Below are 27448 nucleotides of genomic sequence, written 5' to 3'. Positions count from 1 at the left end.
TGTGGCCACCATTCAGCCTCTGTAATGGTTTGGTGGGGAGTGTTTTGTAAAGGCGTTCCATCTCTTTATTTCTGCAAAAAGAGTTTAGGACCGCGGCAAAAGTGTACCAGGAGGTTGTCTTAGAAGGCGTGGTGAAGCAGTTGAGCAGTACTCTCTTCAAGATTGCTCTCCAGTCGATAACGTGGCTAAAAACCAATATTACTGGGTTCATAGACGCAGAAGATTGGAAGATTGGCCGTCTGGAAGTCCAGATCTGAATCCATTGGACTACAGTTTATGGTTAGAATTAGAGAACATGGCCTATCAAAGACCTCACACAAATTTGGAGAGTCTTAAACAATCTTTGGCTCGAGCAGCTACGTCAATATCCATGGAAACCGTGCGTGCTGCAACAGCTGAATGGTCTAATAGTTTGAAGGCTTGTGTAAAAGTAGGCGTGTGTAAATTTTAGTTGATCAAATAAAACTGTACTAAATACACCTGTACTTATCTACGGCATGCGAATATATGGAGTTTCTAAATTTTATATTATATATTACATAACAAACTAGTAACTGTTCCATTCAACAAATTGAAAATGTAAACAAGGCTTTTGAATCAGCTATACACATATTTTATTTTAATTCATTTATTTGTTGGTTACACGAGTATCTTGTGTTGCAAGTACGAGTATTTCTTATTTAACTTAACGGAAGTTTTGTTAAGGAATTGAATTATTTGTCTTTGTTCAGTTTTACTAGTTCAGTTTTCTTATACCTATTTATTTCAACTTAGTTATTTACTATATTATGTGCGAATTTAATTTTTTAGAGCTTCCTTTATACCTTCATCAACTTAAATCTCACTAGAAATAATTTTTTTTAATCATATTTATTAAATTACTTTGCTCTGGTTCTTATATTACACACATTCTATTTTTATTTTATTATAGTGAAATATGCACACAGCTTATATATGTATGTATGCATGTGTGTCGTTTAATATACTAACACTTAAAATAAAGTCTATACCAGTAGTCTCATAACGCTTTGTTTTTTCTGTTTATGTGTTTTTCAATTTGTTTTTAGAGCTCAATGATGTGTAAGTATGCATGTATGTATATTGTATGTGTATACTTAAAAAAATCTATATTCTCTTTTGCTAACATAACTTATATTACATTGTTTTTGGTATTTCAATTTTGTTTGAGTTTTCGCGCATCTATTTAGCATTAAACTATTATTTATTTTTTTTTCTATATGCTAAACACTTACTTGAGCTTCTCTGCGGACTGTAGTTGTGTGCAAGTATACATTGGAAGGAATTTGGTTTGTTCTAAGTGTGTGTGTGTATATGTTTACGTTTAACGTTGATGTTTCTTTGAAAGTCTGATTTGTTGGTGGATATGCCTTGACGGTATATTTTTGATTTGACCGAAGATTGATTATTGATTTATTAGCTGAAAGTAAATAAAGTAAAAGAATATCAGTTTACTGACAGAAACGTTTTAATAGTCGTAGTGTTCATGCATTGAAATGAATGTCAACATTGAGCTGAAAGAGGAGAGCTCATAAAAAGATAATAGCGTCTGTTTTGAAAAGAGGTAAAGTTAAATTAAATTAACCAATCAAATCAAATTTTATTTTAACAATAGTGACGTCGTAAATTCAATAGTGACGAAGCTTTGCGTACCATCAGAAACCAGATCAGAGGCAAGTGGCACAAAGACTTTCAAAACTTCTTTAGCCAGAAATGCTACCTAAATTTATACAGATAAAAAAAATAGGGATGGCATCTTGCGCCCAAAGAAACTAAAGTAGTTAATAGAATGATAACCGGTTATGTTTATGATAAAAGCCACCTGCACCAAATTAAAGCCATCAATCATTGTCTGTACCATGGCCGTCTTACATTTTACAATGTTGCCTTTATTCCTTGGATGCTTCATGTGGTGGGGTCCTCTAAAGAGGCATTTAAATACATACAGGGGACAATTTTATAGGGTTATTCCCGGTACCAAAGGTTTATCACTTGCCAAGTATTCTGGAACATAGGAGATTGGAACAGATATTTCAGGCCGAGATATCTCGAGCTTTGAGCCATCTGTGTAAACTCAATATAATAATAGTTTTGGTATAATTAAGTAATGAGCAATTTTTTAATTTAAGGCGCTACATGGTTTTCGTCGGGTAAAAAAGACCTATTTTCAATATTTTTTTTTCAATGTAAAATATTATTTATTTAATTCAAACTTTTTTCTGTCTTATAGAAACATATGTATTTAAAGAATAATTTCTGAAATTTTCAAAAAAAAAAAAGAATTAAAACTCCTCTACTGTGACGTCATATCCGGTGACACCTCGAAAAAAAGGTGCGTCCGCGTTGTCAGCATAACTCCTGGCAGGCTCATCAAAAATGAAAAAAACAAAAATAAGTTTTTTAGTTAAGACCATAAACTCGTGCTTGAACGAAGGAAAGAAAAAAAAGTAAAAATTGAAATTTTGGCAGACATTTTTCCAAAAAAATGAAAATTTCGGTCAAATTTGCGTGACATTTTTTTTTTTTTTAATGGTTGTAATTGGAAAAAAAATCCTTCGTTCAAGCACGAGTAAATCTTATCTTGAACACCTGTGTAAAATTTCATGAAGTAGTTTTCGAGAACATTTGACAACCGACTTTGAAAACACAGTTCCGAGAAAGACGCGTTTAAAGTTTTGAGTAACAATAAAAGTGGCTTGGAGCGCACATTCCAAGGGCTGTATCTCCGAATTTATTATTCGGATCGACTTGAAAATTTTGGATAATATTCCTGAGATGTTGTAGAAATTAATAAGCAAAAAAAAAATTAATCGATTTTTTGAACCAACGAAACCCATGTAACCCCTTAAAACAACCGAACCCTAAATCTCTTAGAGAATTTTCTGTATGAATATAAAATCGAATTTAAACTCAAATTCTTAAGCTGAAATTTTACGAACGAGGCCGACTAAAGTTTCGTACCAGTCCTAGTACACCAGTACTAGCACTACATACATAAGTACATATATAAGTATATTCCCAAATCCCACTTCAACTGATAACTTTGAGGCTTAAATAGCGTCCGGTTTAGCTAAAAAATATGTAGGGCATATCTAACATTGCATTGTTCAAAGAGCCAAATCACGAAATTGCAGGGTTGATAATGATGTTATGGCTTCAATTCGTTTGTTAATTGATTTTTTTAAGGATACAAATGCAAATCCTTATGCCAAATCTGCCAAACAGTATATTCTTGGATGCAGCAATATTCTCAACAGAACGCACAGTTTTTGGTCTGCCGTTCTTTTTCTATCCTCAACGGACCCCTGCCTTAAAATTTTTTCACCAACATTTGAATTGTCGACTCATTTGGACGATTATTTCCACCAAACAAATTACGAATTTCGCGGTATATTGTCCTTAAAGATAGACCATTTTCATAATAAGTTAAATATTTTTAATGCCTTGTTGTATCGTGTAAAATTGAAAACCTGTCCACTTGATAAAAGTCAAAGATGACATAAGAAAAAAGTTCCGTCTAGGAATTATTCACTACTGACATCCAGGCTCAAATTTGAAAAACCCTTTATATGCAAATATTTTAATATACAATGATTGCATAATTTTGAGGGTGGACAAAGGGAATTCTGTTCGGAAAAAATATAACCTTGTTTTATCTGAAAACACTTCTTCTTCTTCTTCTTGATTGGCGCGATAACCGCTAACGCGATTTTGGCGAATTTAAAAAAACACCCCCGTCGTTTCTTTCTCGTGCTAACCGTCGCCAGTTGGAAACACCAAGTGAAACCAAGTCCTTCCCCACCTCATCTTTTCAACGTAGAGAAGGCCTTCCTCATCCTCTGTTACCACCAGCTGGTACTGCATCGAATACGTTCAGAGCCGGCGCGTTTGTTTCCATTCGGACGATATCTCTTAGCCAACGTAGCCGCTGGAACTTTATTCTTTACAGCTCATCGTTCCATTGTCCGCGATAGTCGCCGTTACCAACGTGAAGAGGTCAAAAATTGCCATCGACAAAGCTTCTTCGCCATACGTTAAGACAGGCATGATGATACCTTTATAAAATGTTGGTTTTGTTCATCGAGAGAGGACTTTACATTCAGTTGCCTACTTAGTCCGAAGTAGCATTTATTGGCAAGAGAGATTCTACGTCGGATTTCAAGGTTAACATTATTCTCGGTGTAAATGCTGGTTCCTAGATAAACGAAGTCTGTTACAACCTCGAAAATTTAACTGTCAGTGACGTGGGTGCCGATACGCCAGTGCGCCGACTGTTTGTTTGACGACAGAAGGTGTACTTCGTTTTGTTCTCGTCCGCCAATATACTCGCTTTTCATTCATCCAAATCTCTTGCCGCCGATTAATTTCTTCAGGTTTTTTAAACAGTAAACAGAAGTAGACCAGTTGTGGATAGTTTGAATCGTTGGGGAAGAGTTGCCAGTTGCTGAGGTTTGATTAGTTATCTTGAATTTTTTTTTTTAATCCAAAAATAGAGTTTAATGAATACGCGAAATTTTCGATTTTTAATTTTCACAAAAACGTTGGGGGGCGTGGATTTAAGTTGGTTATCCAATGATAGCCGCTATAGCCGAATTTGCGCCTGACTATCTCCGAGTGTATTCCTCCCATGAAAAGCTTCTCATGAAAAAAGCATGTGGTATTCGAAGGCAACATAAAACTGTAAATCTCTCCTGTTGTGGAAAGTAACAAGACGCACACTGCAAATCGCAAAAGGCGCTCAGCCTATTTCATATATTATAATATATGGTTATAAAGATGTTTCTTGTAGTTCTTGATTTCGGGAGTTTATAGGCATACTCTCGTAAGCACATAAAATAGTTGGCTATTTCCATTCTTTTCCAAGCCCATCCTTTGCTTCGGTATCCTTCTCTTACTATCTAAATATTTTCTTCTGCCTTATTATGGAAATGCACAGCTACTCTGTAGGACTCTAAGATTGGTACTGAGATCTGATGTAAACAAAAGCATTCGTTTTTCGTTACAATGGGAAATATGTTTGATCAAAGGTACTGGAAAAATCTATAAAAAAATTTAGCAAAGGAGTTTAAGCAATTTAATGTTTAAGAATACTGAAACTACAGCTTACGCTGTTTTATTGCTACAGAAAGTAAGTATGTATACGAGGGGTGCCTTTTATATTTCGGGATTTGGCAACCCTGGTTTTGCAATCTGGCAACTGATAGGTGTATTGCAAAGTTTGACATTATTTGGCTTTTACGTACTCAGAACGTTTTGAAATACCAGCGCTATTTGTGTTGTTTACAGTAACTTAAAAGATTCATCTCGGTCCAAAAATGGAACTAAATCGTGCACATTTTCGTGCGATTATTTTTTACTCAGTAGCATTGCATGGATGAACTTAATTCATTTTTTGGCGATGAAGCTCTATCAAGGACTAGTGTTTATCGATGGTATGGGGAATTCAATCGTGGTTGTAGTTCACTCCAAGACGAATTTCGTGAAGGTCGTCCAAAATCAGTTGTGGTTCCGAAAACCATTGATGCTGTGCGCGAACTGATATTGCAAGATCGTCATGTGACCTATCGTGTGATTGAGACAATCTTAGGTATTAGTGGGACCAGCATACATTCAATATTGCATAAACATTTGACTGTCAAAAAAATTTGTTCGCGTTGGATCCCACACAAAATCCTGACTGGGCACCGAATGACCTCTTTTTATTCCCGTACGTAAAAAACAAACTGAGAGGTCAACGTTTTTCGACACCTGAAGAAGCGGTTGCGGCATTCAGAATGCATGTTTTGGAGGTACCTCATTCAGAGTGGCAAAAGTGCTTCGACAATTGGTTCAAACGCATGCAAAAGTGTATAGATCTTCATGGAGAATATTTTGAAAAACAATAAAGTGATTTTCGATGATTAAAATTTGTTTTTGTTCTCTAATCCCGACACATTAAAGGCACCCCTCGTATGTGTATGTTTGCATGCACATGTATATAGGTATACATTTACCGAATTTAAAATTTTTATTTAAGCCGAAAGATTTCTGCTGTCTATTTAATTTTTTTTTAACTTTAACTTGGTTTATTCAACTATAGGTATTTCTCCTAGCTCAGTGTTCGCATATTTATATTCATCCATTTAGTGACCTAACCTCTGTCCATACTTATGTTGTGCACACAATTTATGGTTATAAAATGTAATTCCAGTTCATAGTTATTATTTAGTACACTCACTCCCGCGCTTATATTCATCACGTGTGGCTTTGTCGGATTGTATGTGCGCCCCCACGCAGCTCAGTTAGTTAACGTTGTGTCTATAATTTTCAAAATCAGCAAAGCGTGAGAGTATAAAATCGCACAACATGACATGCATACGCATATATCCGAAGACCCATCTGTGGGACCTACAAAAACGTAGAACAAAAACAAAAAAAAAAAAAATTAAATAAGAACAAAACTTAAACTAACTAACTCTGGTATAAATAAATATGAATCCATCCGTGTATGCGTCTGCATATAGAAAAAAATCACCAGCATGCACTGAAGTTTTGGTTGTGCGCTGTAACTGCAGTAAACGTTTACGCCCCAAGGTGCTGGGTGACCTGCGAGGTTTGTGACAGTATACATATAGTATAATATATAACGGAATATGGTAAGGCATTTAAACTACTGTAGGCGGAAAATGCAACTGCGAACAGTTGGTACAGCGAGCTGTTCTAGCTGTTGGCTGTTGGCTCTTCCCTGTTTACTGCAGACAGTTGATTATTTGTTAAACGCTAAACCTAATCCGCCCTTGCATTCCTTCCCACGCGGCATCGATAAAATGTCAATAAATCACGATGCCTGATGTTATAAGCAATTTACCTTTCAACGTTCGGCGACATGAATTGCTTCAGTTGATGAACTACCAGCGAAGCGCGTCGTTATCGATACTGCCAGCACCAACAGGGGAGTGATAATTTTAGATAGTTTCTCGCTGTTTTTTATTTTTAGTAATTTCGCTGCAGTCCACTGTGTATGCATGTATGTGATTTAATGGTAAATCACCAAACGCGTTGGCCTATGCGAGTTGTTGTTTGGTAGGTTACCATCAGTTTCGCTGTTTAATATCCTGTGGCATCGAAAAGATCGGGCAGCACTAGTGGCGGACAATTGTGCGGACTGCAGGTGACGCGCGGTATGTCATCCCTCGTCGAGCCATCTATGCACACACATTGCAGGCAATTTCCGGTATCCTGTGGCAGTACATCGCCGATTTTATACAGTGTGCCTGCAAAATATGAAAGCAGAAAAAATAAATGAGTAATGCATATACATTGAAGCCAGAAAACTCGAGAGCGAGAACGAGATGGAAACAGAATGTCACATTCAAAGAGGTTTGTAAGTGCGTAAGAGGGATTGATAGTGGCTCAATACCAGTTGGTGTTATTTTATGTACTATATTTTTATATAAATGCGTATGCGTTTGCTTACTGGTAGCGTAAATAGGAAGCAATGTGTATTAAGTAGACCAGAAAATTCAAAAACACACTTGCATTCAAATTAATGCATCTATCAGCGGACCGAATTTTATATTACCACAAATGCATACCTTCGTAAAGAAAATAATTGTTAAGTTTGCATATGAATTATCCGAAAGCAGTTGGACATAAGGTAGTAATTTCAGATATTGCTACAAAACCTCAACAGGAATATCACCCCTAGAGTGTCGATATACTTTTGTAATTGGTTATTTCAGGACTCGAGAGTTCCTTAGTAGTTGGTTCTGGAAGGTCCCTTTGGAACGGTCCTTTGGCGGCACTTAAGATCTAATGGTGGTATTCTTTGAAATAGAATTTCAGTTTTGGTGAATAAGTCCATTTGAAGAAACCCGATACTTTTTATAAACACACTATATTTGTTGTGAGATATGCGCACAAAAAATTCTAATTTAAAAAATTCTCACCGTTAGGAACTCAATCCTTTGTAATAAGCAGTATATATGAGGTATGTAGTTAAGCAGGAGGGTAGTCCATGAATAAAAACAGAATAAACACTTTCGGGTGTTGTTGGTTCTTTGAAACTGTTTCTTCAATCGCTACTATTTCTAGTAGATTTAACGCAGCTCGCCTTGATGCAAACAACAAATTCTTGCGAAAGATGTAATAGCCGATTGCATGTTCAAACAAATAATTTGATTTCTCAATAGTTGAAATCTATTGCAAAGCCCCTCGTTGTTTATTGATAGTGTCATCGAATGAATCAGTGAAATTTGGAAGATATAGCTGTTGTTCATGCCAAAAACAACGAATTTTCTAAATTTAATTTTTATACTTGAATTCGAATTCAAGGAAGGAATACTGCTGCTCCTTTAATATTCGTCTAATAATAGCCACTTCGATTGGACTATTAAATATTTTTTCTGCAAGTGGAGTATAATTTAAGTTTTGGGTGATCAATGATATGAAATAAAATATGTTTAGAAATATCTCTTCGCATAATAAATATATGCATATTCTGAGTATATGTGAGTAAACATAATTTTCGGTAATACCTCCTTCGCGACCTATCGAGTTTGGGTCTTAATTCTGAATATAAGCGATATCGGACTGTAAATACAGGGTCCGGGTGTAACCAATTAAAAAGTCCACAAATTTAGGAAATTACTTTTATTTAATTCAAATTAAAAGCTTGACTTTGAGATAATTTTCCAGTATGTGGCGGATGCTATGGTCATATATTTTCAGTTCCATCGTCATTTGATTGTCACTTCGTCGGTCAAGTCGTTTCTTATCTTTTTGAACCATTTCACGTGACGTTGCAGTATTTTGATGACCACCTCTATGACCTTTCGCGATGCTACCAGTATCATTGTAACGAGTAATGGTGCGATAAGCAGCTTAAGGTGCTCGAGCTCACGAAGAATCGCTGGTTGTAATTTCTCAGCCAAATATAATGCAATCCCACTATTATGTTTGAAATCCATTACTAATTTTCTTTTTTAGCGTTTACTTCCGGCAAAATCTATTGGACCAACTACAACGGAAAACAAAGAAGTTTTAGAGTTGAAAAATATGATGAAACAACTAATCTCTCAAATGTCTGCAATGATAAACATGATCACGTCACTTTTCGCAAAATTTAATCAGCAAACAAGATAAATTAAGATTTGTCCTGTGGAACGCTAATGGTCTAAGCCAACATGCACTGGAACTAAATACATTTCTGAAAAACAATAACATAGACGCACCATGTGAAACATATTTCATAGCTTGAAATTATTTAAACATTCCTAACTATTCTATACCTATGACCACAAAGTACCGGGAATGTTTAAATAAAACAAAACAGATTTAAAGGCAAATTTATTTAATCTCCTTCAAAATATGACCCGTCTGAAGCAACACACCAACGTTTGTGACAAAGTTTAACCCAGTCCTTCTTGCACCCCCCGACGAAGGGATGTCCTTCAGCTCCTTCGTCGCATTCTCTTTGATCACCTCTATCGACTACAATTTCCTTCCACGAATTTCAACTAACCATAATAGAGCTAAAGTGGTGTTTATTTTAAAATATAGTTTTATGCGTTAAAACTTACTTTCAACTTTTTCGTAACTACATACCATTGATGGTTTTATTTTTATTTTTATTTTCTCATTATCTAATATATTTATTTTTGAGTTTTTTGGTGACAGGTCAATTAAAGTTCCTAAAAGATAATAGCTTGTTGTATGCACATTTTACACAGGTCCTTAGATTAGCTTTCAAAATGTAGGGCTCTTCTACAAATGCTGCTGCAAATGTAGGCCATTAATTTCAAGCCGACTTAGAATGCCGGAGTTACACATTTCCCCTGTCTGCTAAGAAGCAATCGCTATTTTAAAAAAGTTCTTTATCCATCTTATTTAAGCCCCCGACTACTACGTGGAGATAGCGACCATCTGATAGATTACACAAAATAATTTCTAAATCACTTCTGTAAATGAGATTTTCTTCATTTCTACAAACTTCACTTCATTTCTGCGGATGTATTCATACTCATCTACTTAAATCCTTAGCCTTGTAGCACACAAAAATATAGAAGAGAAATCATAATCGTTGAAAAAAGTGGAGAAAAATCAATCACATTCTCGACAAATTGCCAATGATCCATAGATTGCGTTGCGCGTCAAACACCCAACGCAAAACCATGAAAAGCAGAAAAAAGCGGAAAAGCTGGGAATGAAATTACTGAAGAGCAAACAAAAGAAAAATTAAGAAAAGAGAAAATGCTTTGCGCCTCCGGAAGTTCCTCGCACCTCGCATCAGGAACTGCGCACAACTGCCAGCCTGAAGGTGCGTTTGACACACTTGCTAGCAAAGCTGATAGGCCGTGGTAATTTGCATGCATATGTATTTGTATATACATACATATTCATATAAGGCAGATGCCTAGAACTCGCTGACTACCATTACTATCAGCGGTATGGTACTCGCATACCTCGGCTCCTGTCCCAACAACTTTCCATTTAATTCGAATAATTCAAATGTGCGCTTCAGCGCGGTGGTTGGTGATTGAGTGGAACACCCTATGCGCTTATAAACACAATATTGGTATTGCTTATAAATACATAGTATATATGTGCGGGCACATAAATTCTTTGTATGGTGAAAGCACCTTAGGCTTCAGTGACATATGCGTATACTCGAACATACAAATAATCAATCAATTTATGTAGCAGCGTCACGGCTAGATATTGTGAGCTGAACAATGGCCTTGTTCGCTTTATTGGCCACAAATTAAAAGCTTCAGTTGTGCATTCATTATTTTGATAGTAATTGCGGTGTCTGTTTTGAAGTAGCTTTTGTTAAGTACAAATTAATTATAAATAAAAACCTAGAACATTGAACTTTGAATTTTAAAATTAATTTCTAATTTGGAATTTTGAAGTTGTTGCTGGTTTTGGAGCAATTTGTGTGAAGCAAATAATTCGAAATTCTCAAATAATTGCAGAGAGGTTAGAAGTATTCAAAGTGGGAGTATTAAGTTTAACATTTTTATTCCGAATATTAAATTATTGGTTGAATTTTGTGTTCTTAATTTTTAGTTCTTGGTTTTCATTATTTCGTTCCTAGTTTTTAGTTTCTATTTTTTATTTCTCAAATTTGAATGGTGAATTTTGAGTTTGGAATTTTGGACTTTGAACTTCTAATTTTGAAGTTTTTTGAATTCGGCTTAAGAAGTTTAAATTTTACATGTTTTCAAGTTGCTATTTTGCATTTCTAGTTTTAAATTTAAAGTTTGTCTTTGGTATCTTTAATAATTCAGCTGTAATGTTTCACGTTTTTTCGTAACATCGTGGTATATATACTGATATACTGAATATATATTTGCCTTTAACATATATCGACCCCTTAGTATAACAATAGCCTATGTGCTCATAGGCTATTATTTTTTTATTGAATATTTGGATTCTCCATCGTCGATTTTATATGTGGTCAAAATTTTGTCAAATTCTAGTTCCACAAAGTGGGTCAAAACGTCAGTCAAAAAATAATAAATATTTACAGACATAACGAGATTTGAGTGAGAGCAACTTTCGACAAAAAGTTTGAAATTCATTTTCTCAAAACATCAAAAAATTTATAGGCTATTTTAATACTAAGGGGACGATATGTAATATATGTTTGTATATTACAGCAACACATGTTTTTGTCTGTTTTAATCAAGTGCCATAAAATAGCTGCTGTGTGCGAAAGCTCAAATTTCCGGTCAAATGCCAACTGTGACAATGTAACAGTGGTACCATCAATGGAAGTTTGTTCTTCAGGGGGATCTCACATCAACATATTCATAGGTATGTGTATGGGTGAATTTAAGTCATTCACATGCCTTGTCAATGGGTATGATTTATCTCTAAGTTCTCAATATTATATGTATACTCGTATATAGTGTATATGTATGAAAATGCAAAAGCCAGTGCATTTAATGATTGCATCATGCATCACTGGCGATATCCGTAGCCGACTGGGTTGGTGCGTGACTACCAATCGGAAGTTCACGGGTTCGAAACCTCGTGATAGAGGCGATAGAGACAGTTTTTTTAATATCTGTCGCCCCTCGGCAATGGCAAACATCCGAGTGTACTTCTACTATGGAAACGCTTCTCGTAAAAACCATTTGCCATTCGGAGTCGACTTAAAACTGTAGTTCCTCCATTTGTGGAAGAATATCAAGACGCACACTAGAAATAGGAGAAGAAGCTCGGTCAAATACCCAAAACAGGTTTTAATGCCAATTATAATTATATATATACATATATATATATATAATATATACAGGGTTGGCCGTATTAAACTGACCCATTGAGTAACCCTATAACTTTTTACTGTAATTTGAAATCTAAGGTTTACGTCAACAAGCCAAAGACACTAGGCGCACTTAAGGCCAATATCCGACGGGAAATAGCCGCCATATCGGCCGAGACGCTGGCCAAAACTATGGAAAACGCCGAAAAACGGGCACATTACGCTATACGAGCTAAGGGCGACCACTTGCGCGATATCATATTCAAAAAGTGATGTAAACGAATCTCCTTGAACTAAATTAAATGTTTTTCACAATGAAACACAAAAAAATGTTTCTTTTTCCATATTTTTTAATAATCACATGGGTCAGTTTAAGATGGCCAACCCTGTACATATCCAAATACGTGCTAAGGGCGACCACTTGCGCGATATCATATTCAAAAAGTGATGTAAACGAATCTCCTTGAACTAAATTAAATGTTTTTCACAATGAAACACAAAAAAATGTTTCTTTTTCCATATTTTTTTAATAATCACATGGGTCAGTTTAATATGGCCAACCCTGTATATTATATTAGGTGGGGTCGATTTGTGGGGAGGTAAAAAAATTGCCCATTGCTCTGTGAAAATCATGTTCTAGGGATCAAAATAAGAAACTTTGCCGAAGGAACCATACCTCTAAAACGAGTTCTGATGTCCCCCAATTTGGGTCGAACTTTTTAGTTTCTTTTCTCATGTAAAGGCCAAACCCTTTCTAGGTATCAATTCCGCATCGATTCGACTATGGATTGACGACTTCATGAGGTCTACTCACAGATGTCGATGGTGTGAGTTGAACACGTGCAGAGTAGCCAAGTGCTTTGTGAAAGAACCAAACAGGAAAACAGCGACCTTCCACCTAAAACTCAGCAGGAAGGGCCTGAGAATACAAGTGGGTGTAATCACAGGGCACAACATCTGTGGTCAGCATATGGCTACCATGACGACACTGCAGAGCATTTTTTCTGTAGCTATCCTGCATTTTCCAGAATCAGACTTAGGATATTGGGTTGCGATACACTGGGTATGGTTCATACTCTTGCTCTTCCGGATCTCTTAAAATTCATCAATAAATCCAAGAGATTTGTAGAAGAGTGACCTCAAACTAATTTATCCGTTTTTACCATCCACCTTTTATCTTTCCTATCTCTATTCTGTCTACTGATTTCTGTCCGGGTGTAGTACAATGGTCTACTGACTGAGTGCTTGGACTTGTCCAACCCCCAACAAATCTAATCTAATCTAATCTAAGTACTTTTTTTAATAAAAAAAATTGCAGAAAAGCTTTTGTGAATATATATGAAGTAGGCTATGAAGAGTAAAAGGCATCTGCTAGTTGTTATTCGAAACTACGCTTTGGATCATTGGAGTTTTTGTGATACAAAGAAAAATGTGTCTTGGTAACGAAGTAAAGTGCATAATAGCCACCGGCGAATTGTTACATATCGGGGATGGAAGGCTCGACATATACATACATACATCTATCATGCAACCCCGGCATAAAACACTAAATAGTAGAAAAAGTTTTTCTTTCTGCCAATTTCGGGAGGCAATGGCAAACCTCCGAGTGTATTTCTACCATGAAAAAGCTTCTCATAAAAAACCATCTGCCAATCAAAGGTGACATAAAACAGTAGCTCCCTCCATTAATGAAAAGGGTGAATACTCACTTTACAAATAGAAGAAGGAGCTCAGTCAAATAGTGTAAGCGAAATTTATTATTATTATTACCATGCAGTAAACGGTTGTAACCGTATATAATTAAATTTTTTAAATTTTTTCTCCTTTTTGGAACCTTTAGCTTAAACTGACCATTTTTGGGCATCTTTACAAACATACATATGCACACATTTAATTGAATGATGTAAAATACAAATCCGATAAAATGGGTTCAGCCTCAGATTAAATAAAATATGCTTATATGACACTGTGACGTGCCTGTGATATGCTTATACATACACTTTGTATATTTATTTATAGGCTTCCTCGTTCGCTCTGCGCAAATCCGCTCAAATAATACAGAGTGTTAAATACGCAAAAGCCACAAACATACATGTAAAAGCTTGTGAACACATTGGCACAAAACAAGGATTCATTGAAATGTTTAGCACAAACTGCGTTTTACCTTTTTACATCCCTATATGCATGCACCTAAAAACACGCACACATGATAAAAAAAGTATGTAAAAACACAGCCCATAACACTTTTTATTCACCGAGACATTACTTTTTGTTTACCTAGCTATTTATTTGTCGTTTTGCTGTTTGCCATTTCGGTTTAGGGCACCCACAGCGTATGCTGTTTTGTCCGATTTTTATTTTTTTTAGCGCTTCGCATATGTATAAACACATTACAAGTACATGCATACGTACATACATACATACACAAATATGTATATATAATTGTTTGCTTATTTTTATGCGTTGCTCTATGTGCAGCAGCAGCTCTGCATTAGTTACTCATACGCCCGGGGATTCCATATGTACATATACCGAGCGTGCACAGCTGCGTCAACAAGTTCACACCTTTTACAGCGCTCTGGCTCAGGGGTATTCTCGTTTTTCTACTTTTCAGAGTTGTAGGCCGGAGCATGAGAATTTATTTTATTTTTCTTTGGTGTTCCCGATTATTCATATTTGACAAAGTGGTATTTAAATTATGAAACCTTAATTAAATGTAAATGTTAAAGGAATTTTAACTGGCGGTATTGTAATGGGCATCCCAAAAGTGATGCTTGGATATCAGTAGTGAATAATTCTTCAACGGTACTTTTTTTTAAGCCATCTTTCACATTCGTCAAATAGACAGATGGACACTTTTACACGACAGAACAACTCGTTGAAATTATTGAAACTTCAGTAGGTTCGCTTACTAATGCAGTGAAAAGTTTTACCAGGAAACACTATGTCCAAAGATACTGCATAGCACTGACACAATACAGTTCAGCCCAGTTTTAACGTTTAATCTGTTTGAAAGGCATTCTATGTAGTTTGTAATAAATTTCTATTGAGCAGACAATTACGAAATAAAGTAAAAAATGCCACTCTAAACAGATACTTCTCACCTAAAAGCCTTTCGATCAGCAAATGATGATCTCCTGTGTTGTGCAATTCTTTTGATGGGTTTTACAAAATGATCATTACTAGTTTTAGGGTTGTATTAAAATGAATCCATGTACAAAGGTGTTAAATCTAAAACAGGACTTTCATCACAAAAGTTATTACGAAAATGGTCGATCCTTCAGAACAACATTTTGCAAAATTCGAGATTTTTTTCGTGGAGGTAACCATCCTAATTAGTCGAGAATTCAATTTTTGGTGAAAAAATTTCAGTCAATGATATAAAAAGTACTGGCTGACAAAACTGCATTTTCTATTGAGAATATTGGTGCTGTAGCAAAAAGTGTTCCTGAACAACCTTCAACATCGATATTTCATGTGTGAATTCATTATTCGACTGTTAAGTGGATTTTGTTTGTAGGCGTGCTCATGGTGGACATTTAATTTGATGAAGTTTTTCATGTATAATTGTTAAGAGTCGTATTTTGAACACAAATAGTGAAGCCTGAAAGGATCTTAATTTTTACATGTTTCATTGTAAATATTATATAGAAATATATTGAAAAATATATAGCGAAATTAAAAGATGGGATGGTTAAATTATTTTTGCTTTTTCTAGGCTGGACAAGGAGGCGAAGCGAAAAGAATATATCTGACGGTGGAGGGAGTAACAAGGATCATCATCATCATTGCTTAGTCTCCGTTGCGGAGCATGGGGCCAAAATAAAATTTTTCCAGTTTATGCGATTCCCGGATATATTTTTCACTTGATGTCAGGTCATTGGCTTGTTCACGGCTTTGTATTCCTCTTCGATGCACCGTCGCCAAGAGCTCCTAGGTCTGCCTTTTCTGATCTGTTCTTGGGGGTTCCAGTCCAGCGCTTGTCTGCTGATTTCAGTACTACCTTTCCGTAGGGTAGGCCAAGCCATCTCCACTTACGTTTTCTTACTTTAGTTGCGATTGGTTTTTGATGGCATCGTCGATGCAATTAGGTTTTAGATATCCAGTTGTCTGATCACCAGATACGTAGAATGTGTCTAAAGCAGCGGTTCACGAACACTTGAATTTTACGTACAATTTCCGCAAACAGGAATCATTATTCACAGGCCTAGAGCAGAACTGATTTAACATTGGAGTTGAAAATCCGTATTTTTGTTGTAATATGCATTTGCTTGGACTGCCAAGCCGGACGAAGATTTGCAAATGCACCTCATGCTTTTTGCAATCTTGTAGAAACATCATTTTTGCCTCCGCTTTCCCCAGCGAATTGGCTTGCAAGGTATGTAAATACGTTTACATTTCAATATTTTTCTCTCCAAAATTGTAGAAAGAATGTTCGTGTGTACTGCCAAATGTTTGGTTTTCTTTGCATTGATTTTAAGGCCAGCGGCACTAGAGCGCTTTAGGAGATCATTCAACTTGCTTTGCATATCCGATTTGTGTTGAGAGAATAGAACGATGCCATCTGCAAAATCTAGGACTTCAAGATTCTACTGAAATCGGTTGCCTTAGCATTAATCGTTTGCCTGCATTGTCGATTGATGTAGTGAGTATCTCATCAATGTCAACAAGTAAAAGAAGCGGCTACAGAATGAAGTCGTGTCTTACGCCAGCGTCAGCTTGGATGGCATCCGATAAGATTACATTATGAGTGATTCGGCACTCGAAGGATTCGTATTGCGCCTTTATTAAGACGAAAATATTGGCAGGAACTCCTTTTCGTTGTAAGGCACCATATGTACTCGTGTTTAATTCGATCAAAAACTTTTGCATAATCAACGAAGACTAGGTGTAACGGTTTGGGCATCTCATTTATTTGTTCGATGATAATGCGCAGAGTACCTATATGATCGAAGCATGATTTCTGACTGCGAAAGCGTGTTTGCTGGCGTCTTAAAGTTGCTTTGATTTTATCTTTAATTTTGTCTAACATGACTTTACACAGCAATTTAAGCGTGGCCAGTTATTACACAAAGTCAAATCTCCTTTCCTTGGAACTTTAACTTTGATATCTTGCATATAATATTTTGGGAATGATGCAGTATTCCATACTTTCCCGAATAAATTATGTAGCACTGCTGCTGTTCCAAGTTCGCTTTAAGCATTTCTGATGTTATCTGGTTCATCCCAGGAACCTTGTTAGATTTCATTGCTACGATCGCTGCTTGGATTTCCGGATGGGTTGGTTGGGAGAAGGAGAAGATTTTAGGAGTTGTTCATAGTGTTCAACTCATGGCGTGAGTTGGTTTTGTCTGTCTGTTGGGATCTGTTCAGTTTCCGTTTTAACAGGCAGCTTTGGCTCCGGGCCTTTGCCGCTTAGCCGACGCGAGACGTTATCAATGTTCGCATGTCCCCGGATGCAGCAGCTTTATCTCCTTCACTAGCAAGCTCATCTATTCAAGCCCTCTTCTCAGGTCTATATGCTTTTTTACCTCTTTTATCAAGTTGGAGTATTCCAGGTGGACTTGGTATTTCGCACCCCCCGTTTTCTCGTTTCTTTCCCATCTTTAGCCTATCTGCGCTGTTCAATTAACATCCATGTATTTTCTGATATACAATCTTTTCTTTTGCCTTTGGAGAATTCGAGAACTTTGCTGCTTGCTTCAATAAAAGGGTTCTTAATTTCATGCCATTGCTGCTCCACCGTGCCCTCATGTGGTATTAATATATAAAAAAAAATAAATGCTTCGAACTCATTTACAAATTCTTTTTTATAATTGGGTTTTCTAGTCGCTTAACATTATAGCGGCTTCCCACTTTCACTTTTTCGCTCTCTATTCGTGAGACTCGTAGGCGGATATCAGCCGTGCTTTTTTCTGTGCCTTTCAATTGTGAGTTACAGGGTGTTAACAATGGAAGTTAAGAAAGAGAAAATTTGGTACATTATTCAGTTTTTCTTTGATGAGGTGAAAATTTAAGCCAGGCCGCTGAAATTATGAATGGTGTTTATGGTGCAGAAATACATTCGGAGGTTTGCCACTGCCTGCCGGGGGTCGATCGCTGATAGAAAAAGCTTTTTCTATCATTTGAGTTTCAAGTAACGGTATATCGTATTCCTCGATATACTTTTGTAATTTTGTGATTCATATGAATTTTATATTTTTAATTGACCACTAAATTTACTATTGACATATCTATACAGAGACATGAGAGGAGACCTTATGTCACACATATTTATAGCATTAGACCGGACTGTGCGAGTATGCACTTATTTTATGTGGCTTTTATATTTTCTCTGAAAGAACCAAAAACAGGTCCATATGTGAAAGAGGTAGGAAACTCTTCATACTCTTCAAAACTCCTAATATAAAACCTTCTGTCTGAGGAAGTTGGCATAGAAATGTAAGCTTCTCCATTTGGGGGACAACATAAAGGCGCACTCCACAACAAGGAGGAAAAGATCGGTCAAACATCTCCCATACTTTATATACTATAATACAATATATATACTTTGTTTTTCTGCAGTTTTTTTCATTGAGTCCTTTGAAGGAGTTTCGTCAATTTCCTTTATAGTGCCAACTATAGATTAAATGACACTATTAATATTTGCCTTATACATATAACTACTCCTGAAATAATTTTGTGGTAGTACTTTTGAGTATTTTAGGGGGCATAAAACCAGTCCAGGGAAGACATGGACATTTTTTTTACATTTTGTAATCCACATCCTTCGTAATTTGTTGCTTTGCAATTATTTCAGAATCAGCTCGAACGCTATAGCTTTGCACTCTTTAATGAAAAATGAAGTATCGAAAGAACCATTAAAGCGTCCATAAATCTTAAGGAATGTCGTCATGGTATAGAGATAACTCAAAAATCAGTGAGAAATACCTAAAAATAAATACAATTCTTTTTTAACTTTTTTTAAGAGAAAATTTTGCAAATTTCCAAAAACGTATTTAATAGTCTGAAAAAATTTTATTTGTACAATAACACATACAAATTTTGTTAAATGAAAATATGAATGTTTAACGTCTAGTTTTAATTCAGAACGTACCCAATGATTACTTTGGGAATCATCTTGATCTTGACTGATTTTTGGTAACTGAGAAACACATTGTTTAGTATGACATCTTAAAATTTGTGTTTGTATTCTAAGTGACTTTTGCTACTAAAATACTGCATTTTGTATTTACGAATGCTTTTCTAATTACTAAAATAACTTTTTATATATTATATCAGAAAATAAGACAGTTGAAAACATGGAATTTATTCAATTTCCGTTAAGTTTTAGGCAACTTAACCATTTTTAATTTTTTAACCGAAAATTGCTTTGAAGGGCTTATGAAGTTAAAATCATTTCCTTAAAATGAATCCTGCAATCTAGGCTGCAACTCAATATTTGAGTGCATTTTTTCCTCTACCAATATACGTAATTTTTTTAACCGACGCATCGAGCTCTCCTTAAAGCGAATCATCTCTTCTGCTGCATCAGGTATAAATATATTTTGGTTGACCAAGGATATTATTGTATAATAACTTTTTAAACATCGAAAATACTCGTAGTAAGTGCGTGCGTTTCTTATTTCTTTGGCTGTGTCTGCATATATTTAAGAGCTACCAGCACTCAAATTTGTATGTAATAACAATAATAGGAATTATACATGTCACATCTAAATACCATGACAACATCAAATGAAACGGAGAAGAAGAATATGAAGGATATTTAAGTAATGGATATAGTCGCTTGGCATAATTTCAATTAAGCGCCAGATACGCGAACAACGGCATCCCTGACAGCCCTCCCTTGAGCACCAAAGCACCTTGACGACTATTGCAGTCTCATTCACAGCGTGCATTGAGCCTACATGTATGTACCTATGTCTGTGTATGCTTATGCTGACTGGCATAGAAGGGCAATGGAGAATTGGGAATTTCGCGCACAGTAAGCCTAACTAACAATCAAATAGTGTCGAAGCTAACATGTTCAACAACTGCATGTATATATGTACGCGTGGATGTAGGGATGTACTTATGTAAGTTTGTGTTTGTATGTAAGGAATGGTGCCTATTACACAGTCTCATTTAGATTCTCACTCTATCCCATGCATTTACTAAATGCAATGCTCTGCAAAACCGCAAAAATATGTACACACACATACAGTGATAATCATATAAACAGCACACCGAAAGTGCGCTAGGAAAAACGAGTATATTTTTTTTAAGTAGTTGATAGGAAAAAATGTATATCCTTAGGCGGCTTCTATTCCCCAATTCTCTGCTCGCTATCTCTATGCCGATTAACTTGAGAAAAAATTTGGATGTGAAAGCAATAACAAATTTATCGCCGCTGGCGGGGAGGTTATACCTCATTAAATTGGTATCACTATCTTACGAACACATGTAATTTAAGGTAGCTCTATTCCAGCGTTTCCAAGATTTATTCATTTATTCAATACCAGCTGTTTCATCTACTCGCCATATGCTAACGCTTGGCGAAAAGAAGAGTCCTTTTTTCGCTAATAAAATAAAGTAAACCTAAAATTGGCATACCCTTGAAACACATAATATTGAGTTTTTTATAAATAAAGTACTGAAACTCAAAACTGGATGGGATCTTACCACCTGACAGCAATAACAGCAATGGTGCACAACGAACCACTTATATCTCAATATAGAAAAAAGCTAGTAACTTCAAAGATCGTCAGACATTGAAGTCGTTTTAAATTGCCTCCGTGAGAAGTCGTTTCGACTATAATATGGTATTCATACAACGAAGCCTATTCCAAAAAAATCGAGAGAGGACAAAAATGTTTACCGAATTCTCTTCGAATAAACGTCGGTGGCCAAATGGTTCTTCTCAATCCATCGGCAGATTGCTGGGCCTAGAAGTGATCATTGTTAGTTCCTTCAACTAACAAAAACAATTATGCAATGAATGAACCTGCTATGCGATGTGCTCGTGTAAAAATTTAAATAAGTTTTTAATGTTAATACAGGGTGGGCCATATAGTGTTTGCCTTTTGAACCACCTATTTTTTGAGAATGGTAACACAAATAACATGTCAAATGTGTTCATAATTTACTTAAAGGTTTGACATTTACGAAATGGGAGGCTATACGCTTGAACAAATTTGGGAAATATTGAAAACCTATTTCCAAAGTGGTGAGTCTCGCCATTTACTGTAACCGCGGAAGAAGAAGCCGCGGTTACAGTAAATGGCGAGCGTTACCGTGACATGCTCAACGAGTTTTTGTTTCCAAAAATTGAAGAGGATGACATGGACGACATTTGGTTTCAACAGGACGGTGCAACTTGTCACACTGCCAAAGTTACACTCGAACTTTTGGCTACCGTTTTTGAAGTCCGATATAAATTGGCCGCCCCGGAGCTGTGATTTAAGCCCGTTGGACTATTTTTTTTTGAGGAGCCATTAAGGGCAAATGCTATGTGAACCATCCAGAGACGATTGATGCTTTAAAACACGAAATCGAAGTTGCCATTCATGAAATTGGAGCCCAAACAATCGAAAATGTGTTTAAAAATTGGGTTGATCGAATGGCCTACTGTAAAGCCAGTCGTGGCAGTCATTTGAACGATATTATTTTTCATTCATAAATGACAATGTTCAATGTTAAAAATAAAAAAAAAAGTTTTAACAAATATTGATTAGTTTTTTTTTTATAGCCGATTCAAAACGCAAATTTTACATGCCCACCCTATACTAAGAAATTTAAATTAAAATTTTACAAATTTTATTAGTCTGTTAGACATCTAACTGTTCATTAAAATAAATAAAATAAATAAATAAATATCACAGAATGAAGAAAATAAAACCTTCCAGACGGCTTTGGTCGATAGTTTTTCCATTCAGATGCAAGTATTTTGTTTTAGAGCCTTAATATTTTTATAACCACTTAAGGTGCTTATAACACTCCATGGGATGTCATACCATGCTTCCTTCACCAAAATCCATTATATATTATGATTTTTAGCACTTTTGTTTTTAACGAGTAAGTCGACATCATAGCAAATGTTCTCAAATGCACACAGATATGCGCTTTATGCAGGCTAGTCAAGAAAATTGCACTCTTTTTTCAAGACGCAACTTTTATCTAATCGTAGAGAGAGCTTGAGCGCATTATCTTGCATAAACTTCCAGGTAAGCTTAATCTGCATATGATTTCATGGTATTCTACATAATATCTTTTATAATACTTGATCCATTTCAACATATATTTATATATATATATAATTGGCGCGTACTCCCTTTTTGGGTATTGGCCAAGCTCCTCCTCCTATTTGTGGTGTGTGTCTTGATGTTGTTCCACAAATGGAGGGACCTACAGTTTCAAGCCGATTCCGAACGGTAGATATTTTTTTATGAGGAGCTTTTTCATGGCAGAAATACACTCGGAGGTTTGCCATTGCCTGCCGAGAGGCGACCGCTATTAGAAAACCCATTTTCTTCATTTTGATGTATCACCGAGATTCGAATCTACATTCTCTTTCGAATGGTAGTTACGCACCAAGTCATTCGGCTACGCCGGCTACCGTACATGTTACACCACACATGTTGAAAATTAGATCTACCCGTGCGCCCTTACATACACTTCCCCACAAATCCGATTCGGTTAAACTAGTTTCATCATTCCGTAGCACTGATTTGTAAAAATACAAGTGTCTGTGTGACCACACAAATGCAAGTTTCTAGGCTTCTACCTACCGTTACATCCTGAATTTCTATTTCGTATTCATCCTTCAACCGATTCATTATTCCACGAGATGTGAGAAAAGAATCTCTGCAGCGCATCGCATCAATAAGTTTATTCGTCTTTTTAAATGCCTCCTGTGACCTATCTTTCGAATCAGATTTTTTTCAACGACTTATATTCTGCAGTGGATCACATAATCATATATGTCATTTTTATAGACGATATCATCGTTCACGAAATTTCTGTGACCGACTTACCATCCTTCTTTACTTGTTCTATTATTTGCCAAGTTTCCAATACACAATGGTTACCGCATTCGATTGTGCAAATAAAGTATTCGATTCACATTTAGTGGCTTCCATACTCTTTACTCCTCAAATTAAGCTGAAAAGTAGCGCAACAATGCGTCGAGACTGTGAGATTTTAATGAACTCTTCGAACTGAAGTGAAGCAAAGCTGCATAATATTTGTATCTCTTACTGGTGCAAACCATTCAGTTTCGTAGTTGTGAATCAGGGAAAAATCTATGAAAAATGTTTAAATTGTGCTAGTGTATTATTTATTCGATCACCACTGTACATACATGCACGCATACATGAGCATCGATTTAGTTCCTGCGGCATTCGTATCCGCTTAGTGCACGTGTGGAAAATGTGTAATTATCAAGATGACAACAATCAAACCAAAGCGTACTTGACTTACACACGCACTCATATATCTGTATTCACTAAGCTGACCCCGTTTAAATTGTATTCGTGCAGAGTAGAGCGAAAAACATAAAGTTTTGCGACTACTATAGTGATGTCGGCATGAAAAGAGCTTAGGGCTACACAAAAGCATAATTATGGTAAATTTTTTCATATGAACATAAATACATACATATTTTATGTGCTTTAATCTATATTATGTTCATATGTAAATATGACATTATATACATACATATGTGTCACAGGTTTGACGAGAGCCGCCGCATGTACTCCCACTCTTCAGCTTCCACTTGTATTTCAGAACATACGAAGTAGAAAGATGAATGTAGGTTTATTATCCTTCTTGATTTTTGCACCCACAAATATGTTTTGTACCCTTTAATATGTGTCTACATATTTTACTCGAGTATGTATATACATATGTAGAAATTTTTAAGCGCTTTCGCAATTTATGTGTGCGGCAAAGCGTGTAATCCGCTTCGACAACTTATTTGTGCGTTTTACCTTAACTGGAGCAGGCACTCGTTGGGCTAATTTTCGCACAGATGCCTTCATATGTACAGAGATGGAAAAAATAAGTTGTCACTTAAAGAGTAGAAATGAAAGAACATAGGTACATATAAAATAAATGAATGAGATTTTATTGTAGTACATTTTAATTTTAATGAATCGAAAAACTTTACAGTACTAAATATGTCTGACTATGTAATATGCATCCCTCATGCACTTGACGGAATGTTTGAAGAAACTTCAGCCAAGTGGACTACTTCGAAGAATATATGGAAAAGCAGTTCATTAAGACATTTCAGCTGTCGGAATCCACTTTCTTACCGATTGGCACATATACGAGTAGTAGTAACTACCAGAGCGAACGACCGGAAAGTGCTGACTGACTAGAGAAAAGTCTCCAGTGGGAGTGTCGGCAGCCAACAAAAAGCAGGGAAAGTTCGGGAAAAAATGAAAAAGCGCGAAGTATGAAGGCCAACGGTAGGTGAAACTACCAGGTGCTACGTGGGTATGCCAAGATGACACCCATGGAAGTTCACAATCCAGTTAGAGCATTAAAGGGCCGACTCCAAAAATTGAGTGAGGAGCAGGATCCCACTGCTTTTGAGGTGAAAGTACGCTTTCTTGCGTCGAGGAAAATAAATTGAAAAAAAAGTATAATATAAGTAAAAGTATAGTATAAGTTAGCAAAAAGGGATATAAAAAAGAGTAATTCCAAAACAATTTAAATATAGGAAAAATCAAGGTTGGATCGGACGAGGCTAACAAATTGGATGGTAGAAAATTATTTATTACTCCAGTTAAGTTTGTTGTTAGTTGCTAGGTTGATTTTATATAAGGAAACGAAATGAGTGTACCAGCCGGCTATTCAGAAAGTGATATCGAATTTAACGGGCAGTCGAGAAATCGCGTTTAAGGCACGGCAATTGATATGACTTTGAATTTTCTCACTTTCCTCCTACTCAAGAATTTTAGTTGTAAAAGTAAGTTGCCACTCGTTTTCTGATAAACTTGCTTTTTTGTTGTAAATTGACAAAGCTTTCCAGATTAAAGTCTGCATTTCGCAAAACATTCGGTAACGATAATCCGCTTTTAAGGGAAATATTTCTTTCCCAGAAATGTGATAATGATTCGATAATTGTTCATGACGATATTCCAATATTAATACGATGCCAACTGTTACTATTGGCGGAGTGTTACATCCACTTGGCAAATATATGTTATACTTCTGCTCAAATATAAACGAGACTGATTTAATAAAACACAAACGGTTAATTATTGTTCAATTTTTATTTTATCTCCTTCAAAGTAATCACCATTGGAGGCGATACACATATGCCAACGTTTTTTCCAATCATTTCTGGAAGGCCGATTTCGGTATGGATTTCAGTTCCTTCTTCGAATTCTCTTTTATGACTTCAATTGTCTCAGAATGTTTTCCACGGAGCGGCAACTTGAGCTTGGGAAACAGGAAAAAGTCATATGGAGCCATATCAGGCGAATACGGTACTTGCGGAACGATATTAACATTATTTTTGTTCAAATAATCGCGAACAAGACGTGATGTGTGAGCTGGTGCATTATCGTGATGCAAGAACCATGACTTGTTGTCCCACAATTCCTTCCATTTAAGACGAATGTTCTCGCGCAAACGCTATAAAACATCTAAATAATATTCAGCGTTAACCGATCGGCCTTGCGGAAGGAACTCCGAGTGCACCACACCTTCGTAATCGAAAAAAAAACAGTCAGCATAACCTTAATTTTTGAGCGACTTTGGCGTGGTTTTTTGGGTTTCGGCTCCTCCGGGGAGGGCCCTCTTTGAACGATTTATACCACTGGAAAACACGTGCACGCGATAGAGCAGAGTCTCCATAGGTTGTCTGCAACATTTTTAAGGCGTCTGAAGCCGAAATTTTGTTGGAATAACAAAATTTCAAACAAATTCTTTGTTCAACTTGAATTTCCATCGTTAAATTCGAAAAACACACTCGAGCTTGACTTGTTTACAGTAGCACAGAAAACAAACTATGTGACATATCACGCTGAAATTTGCTTATAACAGCTTATAACAGTCCTACCATCCAACAAAAATTTATTTTTGCCATATGTCATCCGCGGACCGTTTTATTGATAAAGTGTCGTTCATATTTGAGCAGAAGTATTATATATTGTATTATGTGTTATATGGTTTGATTATGGAAGTATGTACGATAAATAGTCTTATTGTCCAATTATTTTATTCACATAACGATAATGACGATAGAAAATTTATATTATTTATAAATGCTCATATCCAACAAAATACACACAGGTATCTTCGCTGACAACTAATTTTTTCCATCCACTGTATGTATGTGTTTTTAGGGAAGTAAATATTGCATTCATCAAAGTTTTCTTACATATATCCGTACATATTCCGTGTTAGTGCTTTAAACCATAAGAACTTTGCATTTGTGGGTGTAACTTATTTTATTTTCTTGATGCAAGTATTACGAATATGACCTATTTATTTATTTGGCAGCCAGTTAATTAGAAACAAAAAAGTATTTTAAAACCAATTCAGAAATAACTGGAGGGAGCTGCATCATTTAGATTTTAATTAATTATTTTACGATTCAAAAGAATTGGCTTGTTGCGGTAGTCGGAACAAATTTTACCACTCAAAGAAATTGAAATCAGTTATAAATTATATAAAATGCAGGCAAATAACATGGTAATTTTCACAGTTTATGATTGCGAATGCGAAAAATTATGAAATTAATCAGAGCATGTAAAGTGTATTTAACCGGCTCACTGTTCCTTATATTTGAACTCATAAGTTATAATGTGACGTACTTTGTTTGTAGCCCTTAGTAAAATTGAGATCGAAGATCGGAAGTTATTTCACACTGTATGTTATTAAGTCTCGTTTTTGAGCAACTGACATTTTTAGGCAATTAGACATTTAACTTTTTACAGTTTTGTTGTCTCATGAAATCGTAATGCGGAGTGCATAAGGTATGAGTGAATCGTGAATTGCCTAGTTATACCATGGCTAGTTCCTTTTACAACTTATATTCCTCAAACAAGAGCATGATTTCCTATGGCAGCGGCATTAATATCCTAGTCCTGCGCAAATTTATTTATAGCACCGCGTGAAGTGCGATTAGACTGCTTCCGGTACGTATGCTCGCACCAATCGTATTGAGCTATAGTTGATGCTTTTACG

General features: G+C 35.9%; 1 protein-coding gene across 1 annotated transcript in view; it reads right to left on the bottom strand.

Moving 5' to 3' along the window:
• Positions 1 to 639: 639 nt before the first annotated feature.
• Positions 640 to 27448, bottom strand: part of LOC129246170 (putative uncharacterized protein DDB_G0282129) — an 84963-nt gene continuing 58154 nt past the window's right edge. Inside the window, exons 6-7 of the mRNA XM_054884747.1 lie at positions 6866 to 7271; positions 640 to 1438 (exon numbers count right to left, since the gene is read on the bottom strand). Coding sequence (XP_054740722.1) covers positions 7105 to 7271 — 167 coding nt within the window. The 3' untranslated portion in view covers positions 640 to 1438; positions 6866 to 7104. The remainder of the gene's footprint in view (positions 1439 to 6865; positions 7272 to 27448) is intronic.

Source organism: Anastrepha obliqua, chromosome 4 (assembly GCF_027943255.1).
Source record: "Anastrepha obliqua isolate idAnaObli1 chromosome 4, idAnaObli1_1.0, whole genome shotgun sequence".
Classification (NCBI taxonomy): Eukaryota; Metazoa; Arthropoda; class Insecta; order Diptera; family Tephritidae; genus Anastrepha; species Anastrepha obliqua.
The sequence above is the reverse complement of the archived record's forward strand: the minus strand, read 5'-3'. Positions and strand labels throughout refer to the sequence as shown.